At 36.7% G+C, this 22,686-nt stretch overlaps 1 protein-coding gene across 6 annotated transcripts in view; it reads right to left on the bottom strand.

The window, feature by feature from the left end:
- LOC111512285 (uncharacterized) overlaps positions 1-22,686 on the bottom strand; it is a 157,172-nt gene that overhangs the window by 32,945 nt on the left and 101,541 nt on the right. For all 6 annotated transcript variants that reach the window (XM_074175101.1, XM_074175106.1, XM_074175102.1 and 3 more), the window contains 2 exons: positions 20,092-20,213; positions 19,918-20,038 (listed from right to left, as the gene is read on the bottom strand). In XM_074175101.1, coding sequence (XP_074031202.1) covers positions 19,918-20,038; positions 20,092-20,213 — 243 coding nt within the window. The remainder of the gene's footprint in view (positions 1-19,917; positions 20,039-20,091; positions 20,214-22,686) is intronic.

Genomic DNA, 22,686 nt, shown 5'->3' with positions numbered 1-22,686 from the left:
TGATTCATATTGGATTTGAATCGCTGTAGATTAAGTCCAGTGGAAAAAGGTTCTCAGGAAGTTTATTTCACATAAAATCAGTTCTCCAAATGAAAGAATTCTCAAACAGTGAAGTTCGAGGTGTACTGAGGTGATTTTTGGAATCAAATGTGACAAATCACTTTGAACACTTCTCGTGAAAGTATCTACAGAAGAGAAACACATCCTCAACCTTTCTTCCATGTTCCAGACTATCAAGGTTGCAAGTGATATTCGCGTCTCCAATCAGGCGGATGGCTCTTTTCTGGATGGGGTATGCTTAGGGGCAAAGCTCGGTACATGGGAACAATACTCCAAAGAAGGTCTGATCTGAGCTTTATAAAGCATCAAAAGTTGTTGAGGTGTGTACAGTGTTCTGGTTCGCAACAGTGTTCCAAGCTTTTGAGAAGCAGCCTTTGCAATTCCAGCGACATGATTGTGTTCATACAAACTTATAGAAGCAGAAAGCGGAATTGTCTGTCCTGGCATTATTTTATCCGGCTCGGAGATATTCATCTTTTGGAGAAAACCAATGCCTGCGTTTTTCTGGCATTGAATTGAACCTGGTTAGTTTCACCCCAATTCGAAATCACTTCTAGATCCTCATTAAGATATGAATCCTCCTGTTACGGATCATTGGGGAACACCAGCGGTGATGGTGAAAATATTCCAGAGATATCCTAATATGGATACAAAGAAGGAGAATTCGAGCGGACCCTACGACTCAGGAGGGAACACCAAAGCAACCACAGCTAGGCCAGTCAAGGGAAAAGCTTTCCTTTCCTATGTTAAAAATGTTACAGATCAGATTGGCAGAAATACGATATGAAACCAATATTTAGGTCAACGAATACTATCAGAGGAAGTCTAAGGTCAGCTAAAGACCCCAAAGAGCCATTAGCAACATCCGGGATAAACCGGATTTCTTGTAGCTACGGATTGGTCTATATTGGAACCACGAAAAGAAGTATAGGTGCCCGTCTCTCTGAACACAAGAGAAATTGTAGACTCGGACAAACCGACGAATCAGCTGTATTCGAACATGCTCTCAATAAAAGGGACTCACACTATATAATTCGAAGATACAGTAAAACTCTATGAAACTCATAATCACTATCCAGGAGAATATAGAGATGCAATAGAGATTCAAAAATACAGGGATAATTTCAGTAAAAAACAAGAGGCAATGAACATTAATAACATCTGGTTACCTGTCCTTAATTATACACAAACAAGGTCAGGTAATCCATTTGAGAGAAACTCAGCTACGCCCATCTATGATAATATGAAAACAGGGACAAATTCCATTAATGTAGTTTCTGCGTTGGGAACAACCGTTCGTTCGTAACGACCGTTACCTTAGCACCTTTGATAATGTCTACCGCAGTAGTAGACGAAAAGTTAGGCATAGAAACCTGCAGACCACGGCAAAAAAAAAACGGAAAATTGTTTTGACATGGTATCTATAGTAATTTTCCATACTATAAACTTGATTCCAGACGCGATTCAGTTAATAATGATTATTTCTAGGTAATAATTAACTAATCAAGTTCTGTAATTACTATTGCATTAAGGAATAGTTTAGGTAGGTTTAACTGAAGAAGCTACTGTGTAGCGAAACGCATCTTGACTAAAGTTCATAGTGCAAAAATTGTTTATTGAAAATAGGTCCAAAAATAAATATATTGACTTATTCTAAGCAACTGCTTAGAAGATAAACGAAGCTTTCCAAGGCGGTCGGTTGCCAAAGATTGGCTATGCTCGTGAATTTTGCATTTGTATATTAATATTTTTTGAAACATAGCCAAACTTTCTTTAAGAGGGATACGAGTAATCGTCGAAACATATATAAGAAATTCAATCAGAATTTTGAACACCCCGTATTTTAAATCCGAAGTCCGCATAAGAGTGATTTGTTTTTCACATCTGTTGAAAAATAATATAATTTATAGCACTTTTCAATAGAATTCCAAACAATCAATTACTGTTATCTAATCGAACTGAATATTGAATCTTATCTGCACATTTTCGTCATTAAGAATTCCATCACAGTTACCGCTTTCGCAAGTTATAATTAGAAATTAGAAAGAATCAAGAGGGGAATTATTTTCCAATTCATTACATTCTTATAAGTTTTTTTCGAGACGACTTTTACTACACAATAGTTTCATCAGTTGGACTGGTCTTTTATATCACATGTATATATACATGTTTAATTTTCCTTCGTCAATTCATATGTTCAATTCATTGTTTTTCACTATTTTTACCTGGCCTGAAATAGCTTCCCATTAGAAGCGAAAGCTTGGCAAAATAGAGCAGAGTTTTCATTTTTTGACCGAGAAACCCCGTTAATATATATATACAGGGTGGGGCACCGAAAACGAAAAAGATAAAATATCTTCAAAACACATGTGTTCTGAAAAAATGTAAAAACACGTCGATTTTTCTCCATTCACTGCCATACATGAGTATAAGTTTGTCTCAAAACGTTGTCTGACGTTTAAGAGCATGTCTGAGGTTATTTGACGACATTCGGTAATAATACGTTGACGTAACTCCGCTGACGAACCTGTCTGAGTGGCATATGTTTTACTTTTTAATTGGCCCCAATCTGGAGATTGGGGGGCCATTAAATGCATCCTCTTCTTCCAATCCAGTGTCTGTGAAATCTTTCATCCAGGTATTGACGAACCGCTACAGCAAAATGTGAAGGAGCTCCGTCCTATTGGAATATTAGGTGATCCTCAAGGTATCGGTTATCGTTTTCTATTATGTCCGTTAACGTTGGATCAACGGTATCTTCGAGTAATTCTGAATACATATCCCCAGTCGAATTACCTGGTAGAAAAAATGGACCAATAATACGATCGCCAAATATTCCAGCCCAAACATTCAATTTTTTGTGGGGATTGCGTATGTATTGGTGAAACACTCTTGGATTGCAATCTGACCAGTACCGACAATTATGTCGATTGACAATTCCGTTGAGATAAAAACTGCATTCATCCGAAAAACAAATATTGAAAACGAAATTTGGATCTTGTATAGCACGTTCACTCATGATTTCAAAAAATTGTATTCGACGATCAAAGTCGTCTTCTTTAAGTTCCTGAACCAGTTTAATTTTGCATGGATGGAATTTGTGAGCTTTCAAAATTCGCCCGACGCCGGTACGTCGACTTACTCCAGATAATTCGGCAAGCTTTCGTGTACCAAGAGTTGGATCCGCAGCAACCTGTCCTAAAATTGCTACTTCCACTGCTTCGTTTCTTACTGTGTTTTCAATTTGACGTGTTTTATTTGCTACAGATTCCGTTTGTCGAAATTTTGTCGAATGTCATCAAATGACTTCAGAAATGCTCAAAAACGTCAGACGGCGTTTCGAGAATAACTTATATTCATTCATGGCAGTTCATGGCGAACACTTTGAGCATCTACTGTGAATTAAAGTAGTTTGCGATGATTGGATTATGTAATTTTTTTAAGTGTTGTTCTTTTTTCGTGAATTGTTCACATTACCTTTCAAATAAAATGTGAATTGAAAAACGAAACAGTTGTTTTTCCTGCAATAGAGCGCCAAAATGAAAAGTTAAGTAGCGAACACTCACATGCCTGAATTCCTCTTGGAATTACCTTTTCAATGCTGTGTCATACTTAGTACTTTCTCTAATCAAAATGTATGAGTGACCAAGGGGTGGGGAGAGGAGTGTGACAGTTGAGGTAACGATAGGATTTGTCCCCCTTGGATTTAAAATTGACGTGTTTTTGCATTATGTTCACAAAACATGTTTTTGAAGAATTCGTTTTCGGTGTCGGATTGAATCGAACCATAATTACAAATTTAGTCCGCCATTTTGGAGCCACCATCTTGATATTTTGCATTCAAAAACAGTTCATAATTTCCGACCCTGAAAACCACCACTTATCAATTTTGAATCAAATCGGACCATAATTGCAAATCTTGTTCGCCATTGTGAAGCCGCCATCTTGTTTTTTCCCATAGAAAAACTCCATAATGCATTGTCAACGAATTTATGTCAAATTAACTTGCGAATGAAGTATCATAATTTGGAATACGGAACAGTTTTTTTCCCGCAAGAAGGCACCAAACTCGAAAGTTAGGTAGCTAAAATTGACATGGCTGAATTCCTTATGAAATTACCTTTTCAACGATGTGTCATGTGTCACACTTACTCCCTATTCAAATTGTTTGTAATTATCAGAATCTACGGTCAATATTTCCTTATTATTGTTGACGTAGGCGCTAAATTTATTATTTTCGTGTATATATTATACAAAAAAGAATCATTTTCAACTCATTTCCACACTACCCTTGAGGTAGAGTTGATCGGCGCTTTTGTTTTAACGTGAATGAATGATGAATACACTGACCCGTTACTTGATGCAAATTAATAACAATAACCATGACAAGTACACATAATGGGTGAAAATTGTATATTTGTTCGAAAAATTAGATGATCATTCAATGGTCCAAGAGGTGGGTCGAAAATAAGTGGGGAGGAAAAGAAATTTGATGGGATGGTAGACATAGGTCCCCTGATAGTAAGTACACTTGAGTTTGCGACCACGGAGGGTTGCCGCTCGAGGGGATGAAAACTCTGCATCGCGACGCTTCAAGAGGAAATTGAGCTTTGTGGTAAGTCCTATAAAAAAAATTCAAATAAAATATGTACAAGATACAATCATGCACAATTTTGAACTCCACGTTTTTTGTCTACGACAAATGTTTCCGCTCTACGACGCGTCAAAGTTGGGGGTTGGTTTGCAATGTTTAACAAAATGAGAAATTCAGGGCGGATTGATAATAATAATAATAAGGGGTGTATTTCAGGGTGATTCCCTCAGTCCCCTTCTCTTCTGCATATCACTATTGCCATTATCCGTTGCGCTCAGAAATATTCGAGGGTATAACTGTGGCACTCTCCGACACCAGAGGCACAAGGTCACCCATCTATTTTATATGGATGATCTTAAACTTTATGCCTCTGGAGAGAAGGATCTCCATCAGTCCTTGAGGGTGGTGGAAGAGTACACGCATACTATCGGTATGAAATTCGGGATAGACAAATGTGCAATGGTCCATCTCAAAAGAGGACGATGCGGGGACTACGGAGAGGATGTGCAGCTCATAGATGGAAGCATCCTACACCATATGGATGCCAGAGAGACGTATACTTACCTCGGGGTGGAACAACGCCACTCACAGGAGGTAACAGCAGTGAAAAACTCTCTCCGCGGCAAGTATCGGCACAAACTTCGACAGATCTGGTCATCGGAACTGTCGGGGAAGAACAAAGTTGCTGCAACAAACATACTTGCCGTTCCAATCTTACTCTACTCGTTTGGAGTAGTGAACTGGACTCGGGAGGAGCTTTATCAACTCGACATAAAGACCCGAAAAATGATGCATCTCTATAGGAGTTTGCATCCCAAATCGTCTGTTCCACGGTTGTACTTCCCCCGACAACAGGGAGGCCGTGGACTTTTGAGTTTGGAGTGGCTACATGGCAGAATGGTACTGGATACGGCCTGTAAAGTCGTCAGGAGTTTGGATTTCCTTCTCTGCATGGTCCGTGACCATGAGAGAGCAGACATTGGAGCATTTCTCCTTAGGGCAGCTGCCCGAGCAGCTAATGAACTTGGTATAGTTTTCTGAACGAGATGACCACAACTCTGTCACCGAGTTGGAACCCGTTCAGCAAAAAGCTCATATAAAAGCCGCAGAGATAACCTCACTTCTGCGAAAACACAAGGATAAGCCAATGCATGGGGTCTTATTCAATAACATTGGAGACCTTGGCTTATCAAAGCGCCTGACGTTCTCTTTTCTCAGGTCGGAAACTGAGGGGTTCATCATGGCTTACCAGGATGGTGTCTTCAACACCTTAGTCTACCGCAGTCGCGTGATGGGTATAGAGGTTCCTGACACATGGTGCAGGGCCTGATACGAGGCGTCCAAGACCCTAATGCACTTGCTATCAGCATGTCCAGCATAAGCGGTCTCAGCCTATATCCATCGACATAACGCGGCCCTAAGAGTGCTATATTACCATCTACGGCACTCTTACAGTAGTGACGAGACACCGGTGTTGCCCTGTGCTCCGAGGGATATTGAATCCGTTGTGGGGAACGAGAAGTGCCGAATTTATTGGAACTATTCGTTCCCCACCCTCAGGCTCATACAAGCTAATAAGCCTGATGTAGTCCTTCTCGACCACCAGAGCAAAACGACATTTGTCCTGGAGTATTCAGCTCCTGGCGAGACAAATATCGTCAGAAAAGAGAAGGAAAAACGGATAAAATATCCAGATCACTCTGTCAAGATGGTTGTTCTGATTATTGGAGTCCTTGGTGGAATTATGCCCTCTCTACTCTCGAATCTTAAAATAATACCGGCTTGCCGCACTAAGGCAGAAATCTTAGCCGCACAAATGCAGAAGGCTGTCATTCTTGGCTCACTGCGCTTGCTCAGTGCAATGATCACTTACCCCACGGTGTGGGGAGTGGTCATTGGTATATAATGCTGGCGCGTCCTCCCGAATGTATCGGGGCTTCGAGGGATAGGGCCTGACCAGCGCACACTACGGTGAAAAAAAATACTCTCACGGTAATAAGCCTGATGTAGTCCTTCTTGATCACCAGAGCAAGACGATATTTGTCATGGAGTTTTCAGCTCCTGGCGAGACGAATATCGTCCGAAAAGAGGAGGAAAAACGGATAAAATATCGAAATTTTCTGAACAACCACAGGACTGGACGCAGTAGGGATGGCAAAGGAACCAGCTCCAGATGTTTCACGCAAGAGCATCTCGTGCAGATGCAAAAAAGATTGTGAATCTGCTTGTGGTTGCCGTGAGATAGGATTGAAATGTTCGATCATTTGTTTACATTGTACTGGAATGTCGACAGCCATCTTGATTTAGGACAGGATGGAGCCTGGCTCCCTTACCCTTTCAACTGGCGTACTGGGATGTCCTGCGAATACACTCCAGACCAGATTGCGTTAGACGACTACAATGCAGATGATGTCGAAAACGTTCTTGATCAGTTACAGGACGATTAGGACCAAACATACAACGCCAAGTTTGACGAATAAACCCAAATATTGACTGTGGATTAGGTTTCTTGGGGATGTAACGTTAAAACAAAAGCGCCGATCAACTCTACCTCAAGGGTAGTGTGGAAATGAATTGAAAATGATACTTTTTTGTATAATATATACAGGAAAATAATAAATTTGGCGCCTACGTCAACAATAATAAGGAAATATTGACCGTAGATTACAAAATGTTTATATCGAAGTATGTAGAGACGCGCTTCAAAACATCACAGCATTTATTATATAGAGCCAAATATATCGAATCGGATATCTGAGACGCAGAAATTATTACTCTTTTAGAAAAAAATATTACATAATTGTTTCACAGCGTCTTTCGTTTTAATACGCGCTGTAATTCTCATTTTGTTGAACACGAAAGAATTTCAAAATTATGCACGATTTTATCCTGTATTTTATTTGAATTATTTTTTAATAGAAACAATCAGACAGGATCTACACATCCATGTATAGAGTTACTTATTTTCAAATTGATTACTTCCTTCCTTCCTTTGGAAGATTCCCTCATCCTTTTTTTTTATCAAGATGGAGTAGTAGAAAGCCAAAAACTTTCTTTCCCAAAAAAGAAAAGAAGAACTATTTGGAGACAGATATTGAATCAAATAAAAACAATTCCACTGAAATGTCGAATACACTGAAGACATTATTGCAACATGGCGGGCATCTGATGTTTCGGAATGGGACACTTGCGTCTTCAGCACTAATCTGGATACCATTACAAAATGAAGCACCCACTTCATTCATAAAATTTCGACATCAGGTCACGAATGAGTTTAATCTACTCATGTCATAGATGATAGTACGTAATGACATTTATTGCTAATTTGATTTAATCCCAGCGATATCATCGTTGGCATGAGTAGATTTAACTCATTCGTGACGTAAATTTGTAATTTTATGAATGAATTGAGTGCTTCATCGTGTAATGTCATCCAGACAATACGGCAAGTGAAATTTTACCTCATTCATATTTATTCTTTTAATAATAATAATAAATAAATGGGCTTTATTCATTGACATACATTGTTTATAAAGAAGAAGTAAATACAAAAATCAATGAAAGGGCGAAAGTTCAGCCGAGGCTGTTTCACAACTTAACCTGGGGGATAGCATGTTTTATATAGAAATATAAAAATAATTACCTAGTATACATTGGTAAGTGAGTAGTTCATGAATCTTTGTGAAACTAAGAAAAAACAAAGGTTATAAATTCCAAAGTAAATATTAAAAATCTATTTAGCATAAATAAGGTAAAATATATAGTAAAACATACATAAAGGTAAGACAAAGGGAAAACCATATGAGCAAGGCATAACATGAATATATTATCTATCCAGAAGACTTCAGATATGTTTTCAACTTTTTCTTGAAATTATATATGGAGTAGTGTCTAAATTCATTGGGCGGAGCATTATATTGTTTAATAGAGTTGTAAATAAAACTACGAGAAAAGCAGGCTGTCGAGTGTTTTGGAATAATAAAAGTGTGACGGTTTCGTGTCTTCGAATTATTCTGTGATTTGAAAGTTTTATATCTTTCATAAATATAATTTGACTTTTTGTAAATGAGGAATTTATGTGTATTAACGAGTAGGTGGAACTGCCAGGTTTTAGCAATTGTTTTGTATTTTTTGTAAGCGATTTACATCAGTTTGTATTCTATGTAAACATTCAATCATGGAAGGATGTGTAATGCTGCTAATACTTCGATAAGATTGACAAAGTTAGGGCAGCGTTTTTGGGGTTGAGTGGAAGAACTTTCAGTGGAGGTATTGTCTCCAAATTAAATGAACTACACCCTTTTCTCATGTTTATTAGCTCATGGTCACGAATGTGCACTGTACAATTTATGCGAGAGATTAAGGCGATTATTTTTTTTATTTTTAATTTCCCGTAGTATGCGCTGGTCAGGCCTTATCCCCCGAAGCCCCGATACATTCAGGAGGGCGCTCCAGCGTTCTCAACCAATGACCACTCCCCACACCGTGAGATAAGTCATCATTAGGTCCGAGGATCATCTGCCCTGAGTAAGCGCAGTGAGCCAAGAATGACAGCTTTCTGCATCTGTCCCGCGAAGATTTCTGCCTTAGTGCGACAAGCCGGTATGATTTCAAGATTCGAGAGTAGAGAGGGCATTATTCCATCAAGGACTCCAATAATCAGAACAATCATCTTGACATAGTGGTCTGGATAGTCTGCGGAGTTCGAAGAGGGAATCTCGATATTTTATCGGTTTTCGGACGATATTCGTCTCGCCAGGAGCTGAAAACTTCACGACAAATATCGTTTTGCTTACTACATCAGAAGGACTACATCAGGCTTATCAGCTTGTATGAGCCTGAGGGTGGGGAACGAATAGTTCCAATAAATTCTGCACTTCTCGTTCCCCACAATGGATTCAATATCCCCCGGAGCCTAAGACAACACCGATGTCTCGTAAATACCGTAAGAGTGCCGTAGATGGTTATATAGCAATTTAAGGGCCGCGTTTTGTCGATGGATATAGTCCGAGAGTGCATATGCTGGACACGCTGATACTAAGTACAGCAGACCCTGAACCTTGTGTTAGGAACCTCTATATCCATCACGCAACTGTGGTAGACTAAGGTGTTGAATACACCATGCCATGATGAACCCCTCAGTTTCCGACTTCAGCCCACTCGACCTGAGGAAAGCGAAAGTCAGGTGCTTTGATTAGCCAAGGTCTTCAATGTTATTGAAGAAGACCCCATGCATTGGCTTATCCTTGTGTTTCCGCAGAAGTGAGGTGATCTCTGTGGCTTTTATGTGAATTTTTTGCTGAACGGGTTCCAACTCAGTGACAGAGTTGTGATCACCTAGTTCAGTGTAGCAAAACTGAACCGATTTCATCAGCTGATCGGGCAGCTGCCCTAAAGAGAAATGCTCCAATTCCTACTCTCTCATTGTCACGGACCATGCAGAGAAGGGGATCCGAACTCCTGAAGACTTTACAGGCCATATCCAGTACCATTCTGTCAGGTAGTTACTCCAAACTCAAAAGTCCACGGCCTCCCTGTTGTCGGGGGAAGTACAACCGTGGAACGGACAATTTGGTATGCAAACTCCTATAGAGATACACCATTTTTCGGGTCGAATTGATACAGCTCCTCCCGAGTTCACTTCACTACTCCAAAAAGTAGAGTAAGATGGGAACGGCAAGATTTGTTGCAGCAACTTCGTTCTTCTCCGACAGTTCCGATGACCAGATCTGTCGAAGTTTGTGCTGAGAGAGAGTTCTTCACGGAGCCGCGTAGAGAGTTCTTCACTGCTGTTACCTCTTATTATTATTAAACTAAATTGTGTAGTAATCCTGTGAAATGACATCATATCAGATGTTTGGAGTACAAACCAAAAAGGAAAAAGTGTTTTTTGTATAATTCATTGTTTATATAGAAGTAGCTGTTTCTAGAGAGCTTTTTCTTCCAGTTTGGAGCTGAAAGTTACTTCTTTGCATGATCTACACATCTTTGTAAATAGTTTATTATAAAATTAAATTATTTCTTTCACGTATAGTCAGTGGGCATACTTGAAGACTGGCTATAAATCAAATCATCTAAAAGAACAATTCGTTCAGGCCAGTCTCATCTCCCTACACAGTAGGTTAATGGACTGACACCTATCAGAAAACAACTACTCCCCTGGCTAATACCACGAAGGGCGTTGGATTATATCCGACAGGTGCCAGTGCAGGATTCTTCACTGAAGTTATTCCTGCATATGCTGTTGGCGATACAACTGCCGCAATAGATTTTCAATTATCGGAACACACTTGCAGACCGGTTTCGGGCTGTTTGGCCACTCGTCAGTGCAAGGTAGTGTATATCATCAACATAAAGTCGATGATTTCCGATAATTGAAAATCGAATTCCGTCAGAGTATCATTCCTCGAACTAAGCTGAAGACTACAACAAACAACAGGTTTGTCGTCGCTCCATCTGCCTGTGAACGAGGTAACCAACTGCATATCCAAATTTGCCCAATTCCTCGTAAAAGGAAAGAAATCTTTCACGTATAGTCAGTGGGCATACTTGAAGACTGGCTATAAATCAAATCATCTAATGCAGTTGGTTACCTCGTTCACAGGCAGATGGAGCGACGACAAACCTGTTGTTTGTTGTAGTCTTCAGCTTAGTTCGAAGAATGATACTCTGACGGAATTCGATTTTCAATTATCGGAAATCATCGACTTTATGTTGATGATATACACTACCTTGCACTGACGAGTGGCCAAACAGCCCGAAACCGGTCTGCAAGTGTGTTCCGATAATTGAAAATCTATTGCGGCAGTTGTATCGCCAACAGCATATGCAGGAATAACTTCAGTGAAGAATCCTGCACTGGCACCTGTCGGATATAATCCAACGCCCTTCGTGGTATTAGCCAGGGGAGTAGTTGTTTTCTGATAGGTGTCAGTCCATTAACCTACTGTGTAGGGTGTTGAGACTGGCCTGAACGAATTGTTCTTTTAGATGATTTGATTTATAGCCAGTCTTCAAGTATGCCCACTGACTATACGTGAAAGATTTCTTTCCTTTTACGAGGAATTGGGCAAATTTGGATATGCAGTTGGTTACCTCGTTCACAGGCAGATGGAGCGACGACAAACCTGTTGTTTGTTGTAGTCTTCAGCTTAGTTCGAGGAATGATACTCTGACGGAATTCGATTTTCAATTATCGGAAATCATCGACTTTATGTTGATGATATACACTACCTTGCACTGACGAGTGGCCAAACAGCCCGAAACCGGTCTGCAAGTGTGTTCCGATAATTGAAAATCTATTGCGGCAGTTGTATCGCCAACAGCATATGCAGGAATAACTTCAGTGAAGAATCCTGCACTGGCACCTGTCGGATATAATCCAACGCCCTTCGTGGTATTAGCCAGGGGAGTAGTTGTTTTCTGATAGGTGTCAGTCCATTAACCTACTGTGTAGGGTGTTGAGACTGGCCTGAACGAATTGTTCTTTTAGATGATTAAATTATTTCTCTCTCCCTTCCGAAGATTACCACACTTATTTGGCAGGAAGATGGAGAAGAGGAAAGCCAAAACCTTTCTTTCCCAAAAGTTTTGAAATATTTTACATTTCTAAACTCCTTTGACATCTATCGAGAAAAAATTAAGCGAACCGGAGAAAAAATTACAAATTACATTAGATGTTTTCAGTTCCGAAGACCAAGGCAGATTTCAGCCTCCGAGACGTTAAGATGAGTATCTATATAATTTCTTAGTTTGTTCAATAGGCAACGTTATTAAATACAAGTTACTGATAAATATGATTTTTTCTTTTGTGAAAAATAATTAATACTGAATCTATGCAGTAATTTATCGTGGTCAACTAAGAAGTTTGCTCTCTCTGAACTTTACGATTTTTTTTCAGCTTGATGGAAGTTCCTAAAAGAGGTCTTTGGTTTTCTCCACAAAAATTACTTTTGTTCAATAACATCTTCTATGCCTTATAGACCAGATTCGATAATTTTTGAACCAAAAAAAATATTAGTAGGATGAAACCCATTAGAAAAGGAGAATATGATAAAAAAAAATCTATGAAATTTGGTGAGAACTCACCTTTTTATGTTCCAAATATACTGTAATTTATTTGATTTGAAATATTTATTTTTTCACCTTATTTTGACTTGATATCAAAAAAGCACCCTAATTTTCGATCGAAAATTCTCGCGTCAAAATATCACCTTTTTCAAAGAGTCGGTGTGCTTTTTGTTCGTTGAAATCTCTACTTTCTGAAGGTGTGAAAAAAGTACATTACTATAGTGAATGTTATCAGAAAATGCAAAAAATAAAAAAAAACTCAAATTAGAAAATATTTTTTAATCATTATGTAGAGTTTCATTAAGAAAATGTGAGTGCTGCAATTTCATTCAGTTAAAAAGTTTATTTATTAAATTAAATTAATTACATTCATGTCATAGAAAATCTCATTAAATATAAATATACATATTAATCGTACTATTGAATTTAGATATTTCATTCTGATTACGTTATTAGTTATAATATTTAAAAAAATATCAATTTTGTTATTTATAAATACCTTATCTTGAAGTTTGATCCCTTATCCATTAGTTTTGGTCTCTCTAATGGCATTTTTTCATCGTTAGATTCGACAAACATTTCCAATTCTAGTTGATCTTCGAAATCTTCAAGACCATCATTTTCTTCGTCTCCAATATTATTTCCAGTCTGCATTGGTTTTTCATCCACAAATTCATCTGAATCATCAACTCCCTCTTAGGTTTGTTCTTCCACATTCCACATAAATTTGTTCATTTTAAACCCTTTTTTCGACAGCCACATTTCAAACTGTTACTTGCATCCAGTTTGAGAGCTACAGTAAATAGTTTTAAGCAATACTTTCGGAATTAATTCCTTTGCTGTAAATTTGGGCATAATGCCATGTTTATATTGTTCCAGCCCCAATCTGTTGCTGTCAGTTCGTTACCCAACCAAGTTTGAAACTGATAATATGCCCTGTAACAATGTTGTTCTGATGCTCCTTCTGTAGGTGGGAGGTTTGCCAAAATGAAAGATGATTTAATTTTTGCCAATTAATATTTTCGAAATCTCAATTGATCCAGTGTTATTTTTCCATTTTTACATTCATAAATAGATTTGATCAGTTGTAATCCATTTTTATGTCTTCTTCACTTGCATCTTTCTTATAAAAAACATTGGCCATATTTGACAAATGTTTAGCGTCTAATAATGAATTTAGGATACTTTTCTTTCCTTTCCTTTCCAGATGTTTTATCGCAACCGGAAAAACATTGTAGAAATGCCACAATATTTTTGAAGGATTCATGTTTGAAACTATTAAACGTGAAAAATAGATCCTTTACATTTCCAGAAACTGGTTTGAGATTTAAAAGAACCAAAAGATCAATATTTCGACCCACAACAATGACAGTTTTATTAGTATCTCTGGCAATTTCTATCAAGGTCTTAATTATGTCAGCATCAGCATCTTCTTCTACTTGTTTACAGTTTTTATTATTTTGTCCTTGTTTTTCTCAGAAGATAAAAAATTTCTTGCAAAAATGGTATTTTTGTATGGTTTTGATAATCAAACTCTGGAATATTGTTTAAGGTTCTTCTACGACTACGTTCTCCTATTTTAGTTGAAATAGCTACTGGTACTGTTGTGACAGTAACTGATTTTTTAATTTCGGGGTACCCATCAAAGACAATATAGGTGCTTGCTGCGTAATGCTTTACTACCTAGTGCAAATATTTATTCATGCTCTCTTCCACCGTTTAATTTTTCTGCCAAATTTTTCGTAGGTCCCTCAAGTATATAAATTATTTTAAAACAGCAATAAATAGACATATAGAAATATTATTTAAAGAAGATTCTACAACCTTCTCCAAATATTGTAGATGTCTTATTAAATATTAACTTTATTAACTTATTTGTTTGTTAATTTTATTATAGTAGTATATTTCGATTTGCAATTTTTTCATTCATCAATTTAACATAAAATCTTACGTTTTTTGAGTAATTGAAGTGTAAATTTTAACAGTTAACAGTTCAAAATTGTACATAATGAAAAAATAATTCGAATTCGATTTTTTTTCGATTTTTTTTGCATTTTCTGAGAACATTTACTAGAGTAATGTTTATTTTTTTCACACCATCAGAAACAAAAAAACAAACAAAAAAAAGCACACCGACTTTTTGAAAAAAGTTGATATTTTGACCCGAGAATTTTCGATTGAAAATTAGGTTGCTTTTTTGATATCAAGTCAAAATGAGGTGAAAAAATAAATATTTCAAATCAAATAAATCACAGTGTATTTGGAACATAAAAAGGCGAGTTTTTACGAAATTTCATAGGAAAAACTTTTTTTTCTAAAAAGATTAAAATGAAAAACCAAAAACTTGGTTATTTGAATTTTTCACATACATTTTGAATATATGTGAAAAAATTGCAAATACAAAAGTTGTAGACCTTTTTATACCCTACAACTTTGCCATTTAATTTTTTTCCATAGTACTTGTAGTTTTGCCGAAAATCAAGATAAACCATTTTTAACCATTCCCCTCCCACTTCCTGAACTCAGATCGCCTGTAATTTATTTTTCCTTTCATTTTTATCATATCACACTCCTTTTTTAATGGGTTGCATCCTACTATTTTTTTTCACTTTTTACCGTTTTTGAAGGCTCTAGCCCTGGTCTACTAATACCTCTCTATTATATATAAATTATTACCTGGCTATCATTTTATCTTTTAGTAGTTTTTCCATGACTTGTTTGAGTAAAAGTTAGAATTGCAACATCTCATGTAGTAATTACTCAAAAACAAACTTTCCACACATCTTGTGTGTGGGAGCGGTGCTTTAATTTCGCGAGTTTCTTATGTTCCCCTCACTTCAACCCCGAAGTGTAAAAGTGAAAATAAAAAAATACTTGCCGATGTTCCTTTGACTTCAGCTTCTCGTCCAGCACCACCTCGAAGAGCGTTTTAGACATTGTCACGGATCTATTGGCACTGTTCGATGATCAGTTCACCTGCGCGAATTGGCTATCTTATCAGAATAAGCAATTATAGAAATTATGTTACGGCACAGCTTAATCACTTTTTTCTCGAACCCATTTACTACTCGCGATAAAAGATAAATTCTAATCCGTTCGTGTCTTTTAGATAACGCCTTTGGCGATGTGTCATCGCCGGTTCGATTCTGGAACAGCTTCGAAAGGTGTTTTTCAATTAAGACCGATCTATTATATTTATCGCCGAACGCTAATTAATTATCTTTGAGGCAGTATTATATCAATGTTTTCTTTTCTAACGATGGGAATAGTTATTATAATGCAAATTTCATTGCAATTGCGCGCTCAACTCCAATAAGCTTCCTCTCGATTGTGCCAGAAAATAGAAAAGATAAGGCTGGACTCACACGATGCGTTTTAGTCGAACCGACTCAATATGTCGAGCTATTCTGCTAAGGCTGGTTTCACACTAGGCGTTTTCAACGGTGCGCTGAAAACGCTTCGGTTTGAAGGGATGGCGACAACGAATTAGGATGTAAGTGCGGGAATAAGAACCACTCGCCTACTTCTGAAATAAACTAGATATCAGAATCTGACAAAGTTCACTCTCAATAAGGCTTCATTTTCAGTACTTTTTATTTAAAAAAAAATAGTGCCGCGTTACTCGTCGCTGAGAAGGGACCCATCAATTTTTGCTTCTGAAATGGAAAGGGGGATTTAATGATACCTTAATTGATAAATCTTTTAATTCTATATCCAAAGCTGGTGTACGTTTTTGAATCGGATTGGACGTTTCTGAGTAATTAGCAGGATTTTATTCTTTTGGAGAATCAGAAAACAAACGATAAATAGTATTGGCTTGTTTGAAGGTGATTGACAATGTTTCATGATGAATTTCACTAGTTCGGACTTCCATTGTCTACTATATAAAATGATTTGAAATCCCTGAAACAACTAAAAAAGAAGAATTAAAAATGAATAGCTGAAAATAAGAATTATATTAGCCAAAATAAACCTGAAATGAAATAATAGTGAAATAAAATACTGGAAAAATCCTCCCTTGTTTACTTTGTGGTAAATGTTCAAGAAGTACTGAAAACTTATGTGAATTTCTGGAACTTCATCTAGCTTTTCCTAATACGACTAATTACCAGTCCGTGCAAAGCTTATTGTTAAATCATCTGAAAATGGAATTTTTAACAGGTGATGATCGACTGTATTGTCAAACATGCGCCAAACTAACTGACTGTTATAAGGAAACAAGTATATCTGAGGCACCAGTCAATCTAATGATAACACTGATGATTTTCAAACAAGACTCAACCTCTAACGGAAGCAAGAAACTCTTTGGAAGGTTCGAAATAGATGAACATTTCAACCTAGCAGACCACTGTTATAATATTCATGCAGTCATTGTTCACTGTGGTTCTGGCGTTGAATGTGGTCATTATTACGCCTTGGTCAAAGAAGAAACGGACTGGTTTAAGTTTGACGATAGTCGTGTCACGAAGTGTTCTGGCGATGCATTGAATTTATTGGAGCCTCTGGAGACACCCTACATTTTGTTTTATGAGAGAGAGGACATTGTTAGATCAAGATCTTCAGATGATGTGGTGCTGCAGGTTTTTCCGGGTTTTCCTGCAGCTGAAAAAGCAAATGCGCCACTGGAATCAATGAAGTCGCCCCGGAGCGCCAATTAATTTTTATTGTTGTATTTATTTTATTTTTATCGTTGTTTTAACATATTGTAATAATTTTATAAATAAATATAATAACATGTTAAGTAAAAATAGAAAGAAAATAAAAATAAAAAGTGGAGCGATTCCAAGTCACGTTAGTTCACGACGTTTCGATTGTTAGTATCTACAATCGTCTTCGGGTGATGACAGTCATCACCCGATATAATTCTTATTTTCAGCTATTCATTTTTAATTCTTCTTTTTAGTTGTTTCAGGGATTTCAAATCATTTTATATAGTAGACAATGGAAGTCCGAACTAGTGAAATAGTATTGGCTTCTTCAGTTTACCTCAATTATGTTCAGAATCATTTACTTCCTGACAATGATGAAGTTCCATTTCATGGAATGTTTCTAGGAAAATTTTGTTGCAAGCAATTCTTATTCTCCGCACTCGCAGGGTATCCGATAAATCGCAGTCCTCGTTTGGTGGCCTGGTTTTTGTGAGGCTGCTACGGATAGTGTTCCCAGATATGATGGATACTGATCTCTACGAACAGACTGCTTCAGATCTGGGAACACTATCTATTGATAGTTCACATTGATGAGCACAAGAAACACACACAGCGAGGAGAAACCAGCAAATCCGGAATAGCAGAGCATGTTTGGACTCATCAACATAACATCAAGTGTGCTCAAGCTGAAATCAGCCACAAAGAGGAACACTGGTTTAGGAGAAAATTCAAAGAAGCCGCGTATATGTTGTTCAACAACGCATTTAGGCAAGCTAGCGCAGATATACGTAACATATGGAAACTTCTAATCAAGTGAAAAACGACCAACTCCCGCTAAACGGTCATCTTCCGCTAAAACCAATGAAGCGGAGAGAGGGAAGAAGGGATAAGTGACAGCACTCGAATGACCTATAAATAGTCAGATCTAGGAGGAATAAGTCCAGTTATCACCCGAAGACGATTGTGGATACTAACAATCGAAACGTCGTGACGTAACTTGGTTACCGCAGGGTAACCGGATACCCTGAGAGTGCGGAGAATCATACATTGGAGAATCATACAAGAGGCCATTGAAAGTTTTGTATTGCTGAGCACAAGAAACATACACAGCGAGGAGAAACCAGCAAATCGAGAATAGCAGAGCATGTTTGGAATCATCAATATAACATCAAGTGGGCTCAAGCTGAAATCATCCACAAAGAGGAACACTGGTTTAGGAGAAAATTCAAAGAAGCAGCATATATGTTGTCCAACAACGCATTTAGTCAAGCTAGCATAGAGATGACTTCCGTCTAATAAGTCCAGTTATCACCAAAGACGATTGTGGATACTAACAATCGAAACGTCGTGACATAACTTGGTTTGGAATCTTTTAATTTTTATTTTTCAATTTTTGTTAATAATAATTTTTAATAGCTGAGCTTTTATTAATATTTCAATTTTGTATTTTTTTGGTTGTTGTTTGGTTTTATGTTATTTCTTTGTAATTTCAGTTTTTTTTTTGTTCAATAGAATTGTTATTTTCGGTTAATCTTATTAATATTTTTTCAGAAATTTCAAATCAATTTATATTATATTAGACAATGGAAGTTCGAACTGATGAAATACACCACGAAACATTGTCAACCACCTTCAAACAAACGTTAACTGTTTTGTCTTTTTTTTTCACTTCTTATAGAAAAGGATGTTAATGGTCTCTAGTGTCATAAGAAGTAGAGATTTCATCATATAACCTGGCCAAGTTTGGGTGTCAAACATGGTGTTATTTACCACAGGATCGAAAAAAAATCATTCAATACCCGTTCAATTCTCGTTCAGAATTGACATGGTCAAATTTTATTACGTATTTTGACGTGTAGATTATTAATCCGAAAGAAACAATTGGTGCTTGACGAGTAAGTAGTTAAAAAAAAAATTAAAGTTCAACTTCAAATAAATTTCACGGCTATTACTTACTTGCAGGTATCGCACTGATGATGGCATAAAAGCCGAATGCGTTTTTCAATTCACAAATAAATTATTCTCACGAAATACGACTCCATTCCTGATTTATCAGTCACGTGTATGCAGCTTTGACAAATCTTACCAAAAACAATATTGTTATCATGCCTCAGCCACCGTATTCACCAGACTTGGCCCCTGTGACTTTTTCCTGTTTCCAATATTGAAGAGACCCGTGAAAGGATAACGTTTTGCCACTATTGAGGAGGTGAAAACCGAATCGGTGAGAGCTCAAGGACATACCAAAAAGTACATATTAGAACTGCTTCGAGGATTGGAAAAAACGCTGGCACAAGTATTTCACATCTGTTGGGGACTACTCCAAAGGTGTATATAAATTGAAAAATAAATGAATATGTTTCAAGAAAAATTTAAGTTCACCCCATGTCTAAAATAGACGTCCTAAATTTGTTTGGGTGAATTTTCCCAAAGTCACAAAATTACGATACTTTGACAAAAAAATTGTAGGAGTTTATGATCTGCCCGAATTCTAATAATAAAATCACAACATAGCAACGCAAATATTTCTTTTATGGTACTTACAGGGATGACACTGCGCTATTAGATCTCTTTATCCTATTTTCGATATTTTCTTTCGAATAGGGATTGTTTTTCATCTCAATAGCGTGTTTCCACTTTTCCTTTTCTCTTCTACTGTATGTTCCTGAAAAACTGCTATTCAAATATTTTTCCAAACCACTGTACATTACTACTAACCGGAAAATTGTCTTTCCAAAATATTTTCGTCTTCTTCGTCAGATTCTTTTTCGTGGGTGTGATTAACTGTCGCTTGCGTGATTTTTGCCCCATCTGGATACATTTCTTTTTGAAGAGATGGCCTTTGAAATGAAATGTTCAACGTCAATTTTTCAGAAATATATTTTATGTGATGTTACAATATCATTCCTCTATAGATTGCTGACAATGATATGAATTCGATTGAGGTAATAGAGTTAATTATTGTTTGCAATTGTAGTCATGAATGTTGTATTTATTTGTATTTTTTTCATTGTTATTTTTTTTCAAAAACATTAACTTTTTCATATTTCAACGAGTTATATAATATATAATAATATCCTATAAAGTGGTTGCTATAATACGTATTCAAAATTCTGAAAAAAAATTGTGTTGTATTTATTTTGGCTCACCATATACAGGATGTTTCGAATTCGATCCTCATCATTGGGATCTCGGAAACTATGAGAGATACGAAGATGTGTAAATTGGGGCAAAGTTGCGCATTTATCTGACTAAAAACATGCCGTTGAGAAAGTTCTAAAATTCCAAGTATATCCGGAGATATTCGGAAAAAACAGAAATTTCGGAAAATGGTTTAATTTTTTTCTGGCTTTATTTTCCTAAAGCTTTGAAAATGAATTGCACTTTCACAATTACACTTTTTCCCTGCTACATAATGGTGTTTTCAGATTTGCTATCCGATGATTCGCCTTCCGGCCACTATCATCAACTTAATTTTTTCTGATAGGCGCTACATTGGATTCTTTCTGTTTTGAATAGAACCAAACTTTACCTTTTCAATGATGTATCCTAAGTTATCATTATTTTTCGAAAAATTGGAGATATTGAAAAAAAAAATTAATTCTTATCATAATATGCTTTGACTTGATGATGTTTCTAAATTTTACTTTCAATTTGTTACACTCAACGACAAACCGTTATGGTACAAGTCATTTAATTTTTGGAAAAAAATGGCTTTCACGAATATACGATAGACTACAGTGTTAGGACATCGGGAATGTATTTAAACATGTATCCCGAAAGACGACAACTACAACGAACTGTTTTCAAGTTATTGGATCAAAATCTCATCGAGTTTGGCTCGTTTGAAAAGCCAATGAAGAAATACGGAGACAGAATCAACAATGCAAATTTGATAAATGAGGTAAATAAGAAATTGTGTCCTTTTCAATGAAAATAGAACTTTGAACAATAAACAATAATTAACTAAAATGTAAAGACAAAAGTAAATCACAGTATAAATGCTCAAAATGTTGGCCTTGTTCATAACACAACTGTACCCTTCTTCGAATGTTCACTGCACGATTAATTTCCCTCCACCTTAATCTTCCAAACTCTCTAACAATGATGTGTTGAAGGTCCTCAATATTTTGATATTTCCTCTGACTATAAACTCTATTTTTCAGTGTACCCCATAAGAAAGTATCCTTAAGTCTGAAGACTTTGCTGGCCACCACACCGGCCCATTATTCCCTATATATCCATTTATCACCAAACCTTTCAGTCAGGTAATTAGATACTTGTCTGGTAGTGTGCGGTGGAGCACCATCATGTTGAAACCAGATGTTGTTATAGTTAGCCAAAGGTAGATCATCCAAATAGTCTTCGAAAATCGACATTAAAAACTGGTGATAGGTTTCCCAATTCAGAATTCCGTCGAATAAATGAGGACCCAAAATTCTATCAAATGTGTTCGTTATTTCGGTTGAATATCCCACAATTCGTAAAAGTGCTTTCATCTGTTTTCCAAGAAAACAGAAAAATCAGGTCTTCTCAATAGCCAATATCAAAATTCTAATCGCCTTTCGGGATCACCTGGATGCAATTTTTGAGATATGTGTATTTTAAACAGCTTTTTCTGAGATATTTTGTATGACAAATATTTTGGGAAAGAAAGATTTTGGCTTTCGGAGGATTTCCCTGGGTTCATGTTCATCTGCAAATTATTAATTTTTATTGAAAAGACACAATGTCTAACTTACCTCATACATACCTCATTTATTAAATTTTCTTCAGTTTCCTGGTCCATTCTGTCTCCGTATTTTTTCCTCGGCTTTTCAAACTCGGTGAGATTTTGATCCAATAACTTGAACATAGTTCCATGTGGTTGTCGTCTTTCGGGATACAAGTTTAAATAAATTTCTGATGTCCTAACACCGTTTTTATCGTATTTGTAATAAATTTGTAACATATCTCTTTTTTCTTCATTTGAAAGCCATTTTTCGCCAAAAATTCAATGACTTGTATAATAACAAAATGTCATTGAGTATAACAAATTGAAATTCAAATTAAGAAACATCATATCAAAGCCTATTATGATGAGAATTATTTTTTTCAATATCTTACGGTACTTATGGTACACCATTGAAAAGGTAAAATCTGGTTCTATTCAAAACAGAAAGAATCCAATGTAGTATCCGTAAGAAAAAATAAAGTTGATGATGGTGGCCGGAAGACGAAACGTCGGATATCAAATATGAAAAAACCATTACGTAGCAGGGAAAAAGTGGCAATGTGAGAGTGAAATTCATTTTCGAATATTTAGAAAAATAA

The sequence above is a fragment of the Leptinotarsa decemlineata genome, unplaced genomic scaffold (genome assembly GCF_025532065.1).
Source record: "Leptinotarsa decemlineata unplaced genomic scaffold, Ldec_3_MD MMD2_tig00000882_RagTag_RagTag, whole genome shotgun sequence".
NCBI lineage: Eukaryota > Metazoa > Arthropoda > Insecta > Coleoptera > Chrysomelidae > Leptinotarsa > Leptinotarsa decemlineata.
This window is presented reverse-complemented; position numbering and strand designations above follow the sequence as displayed.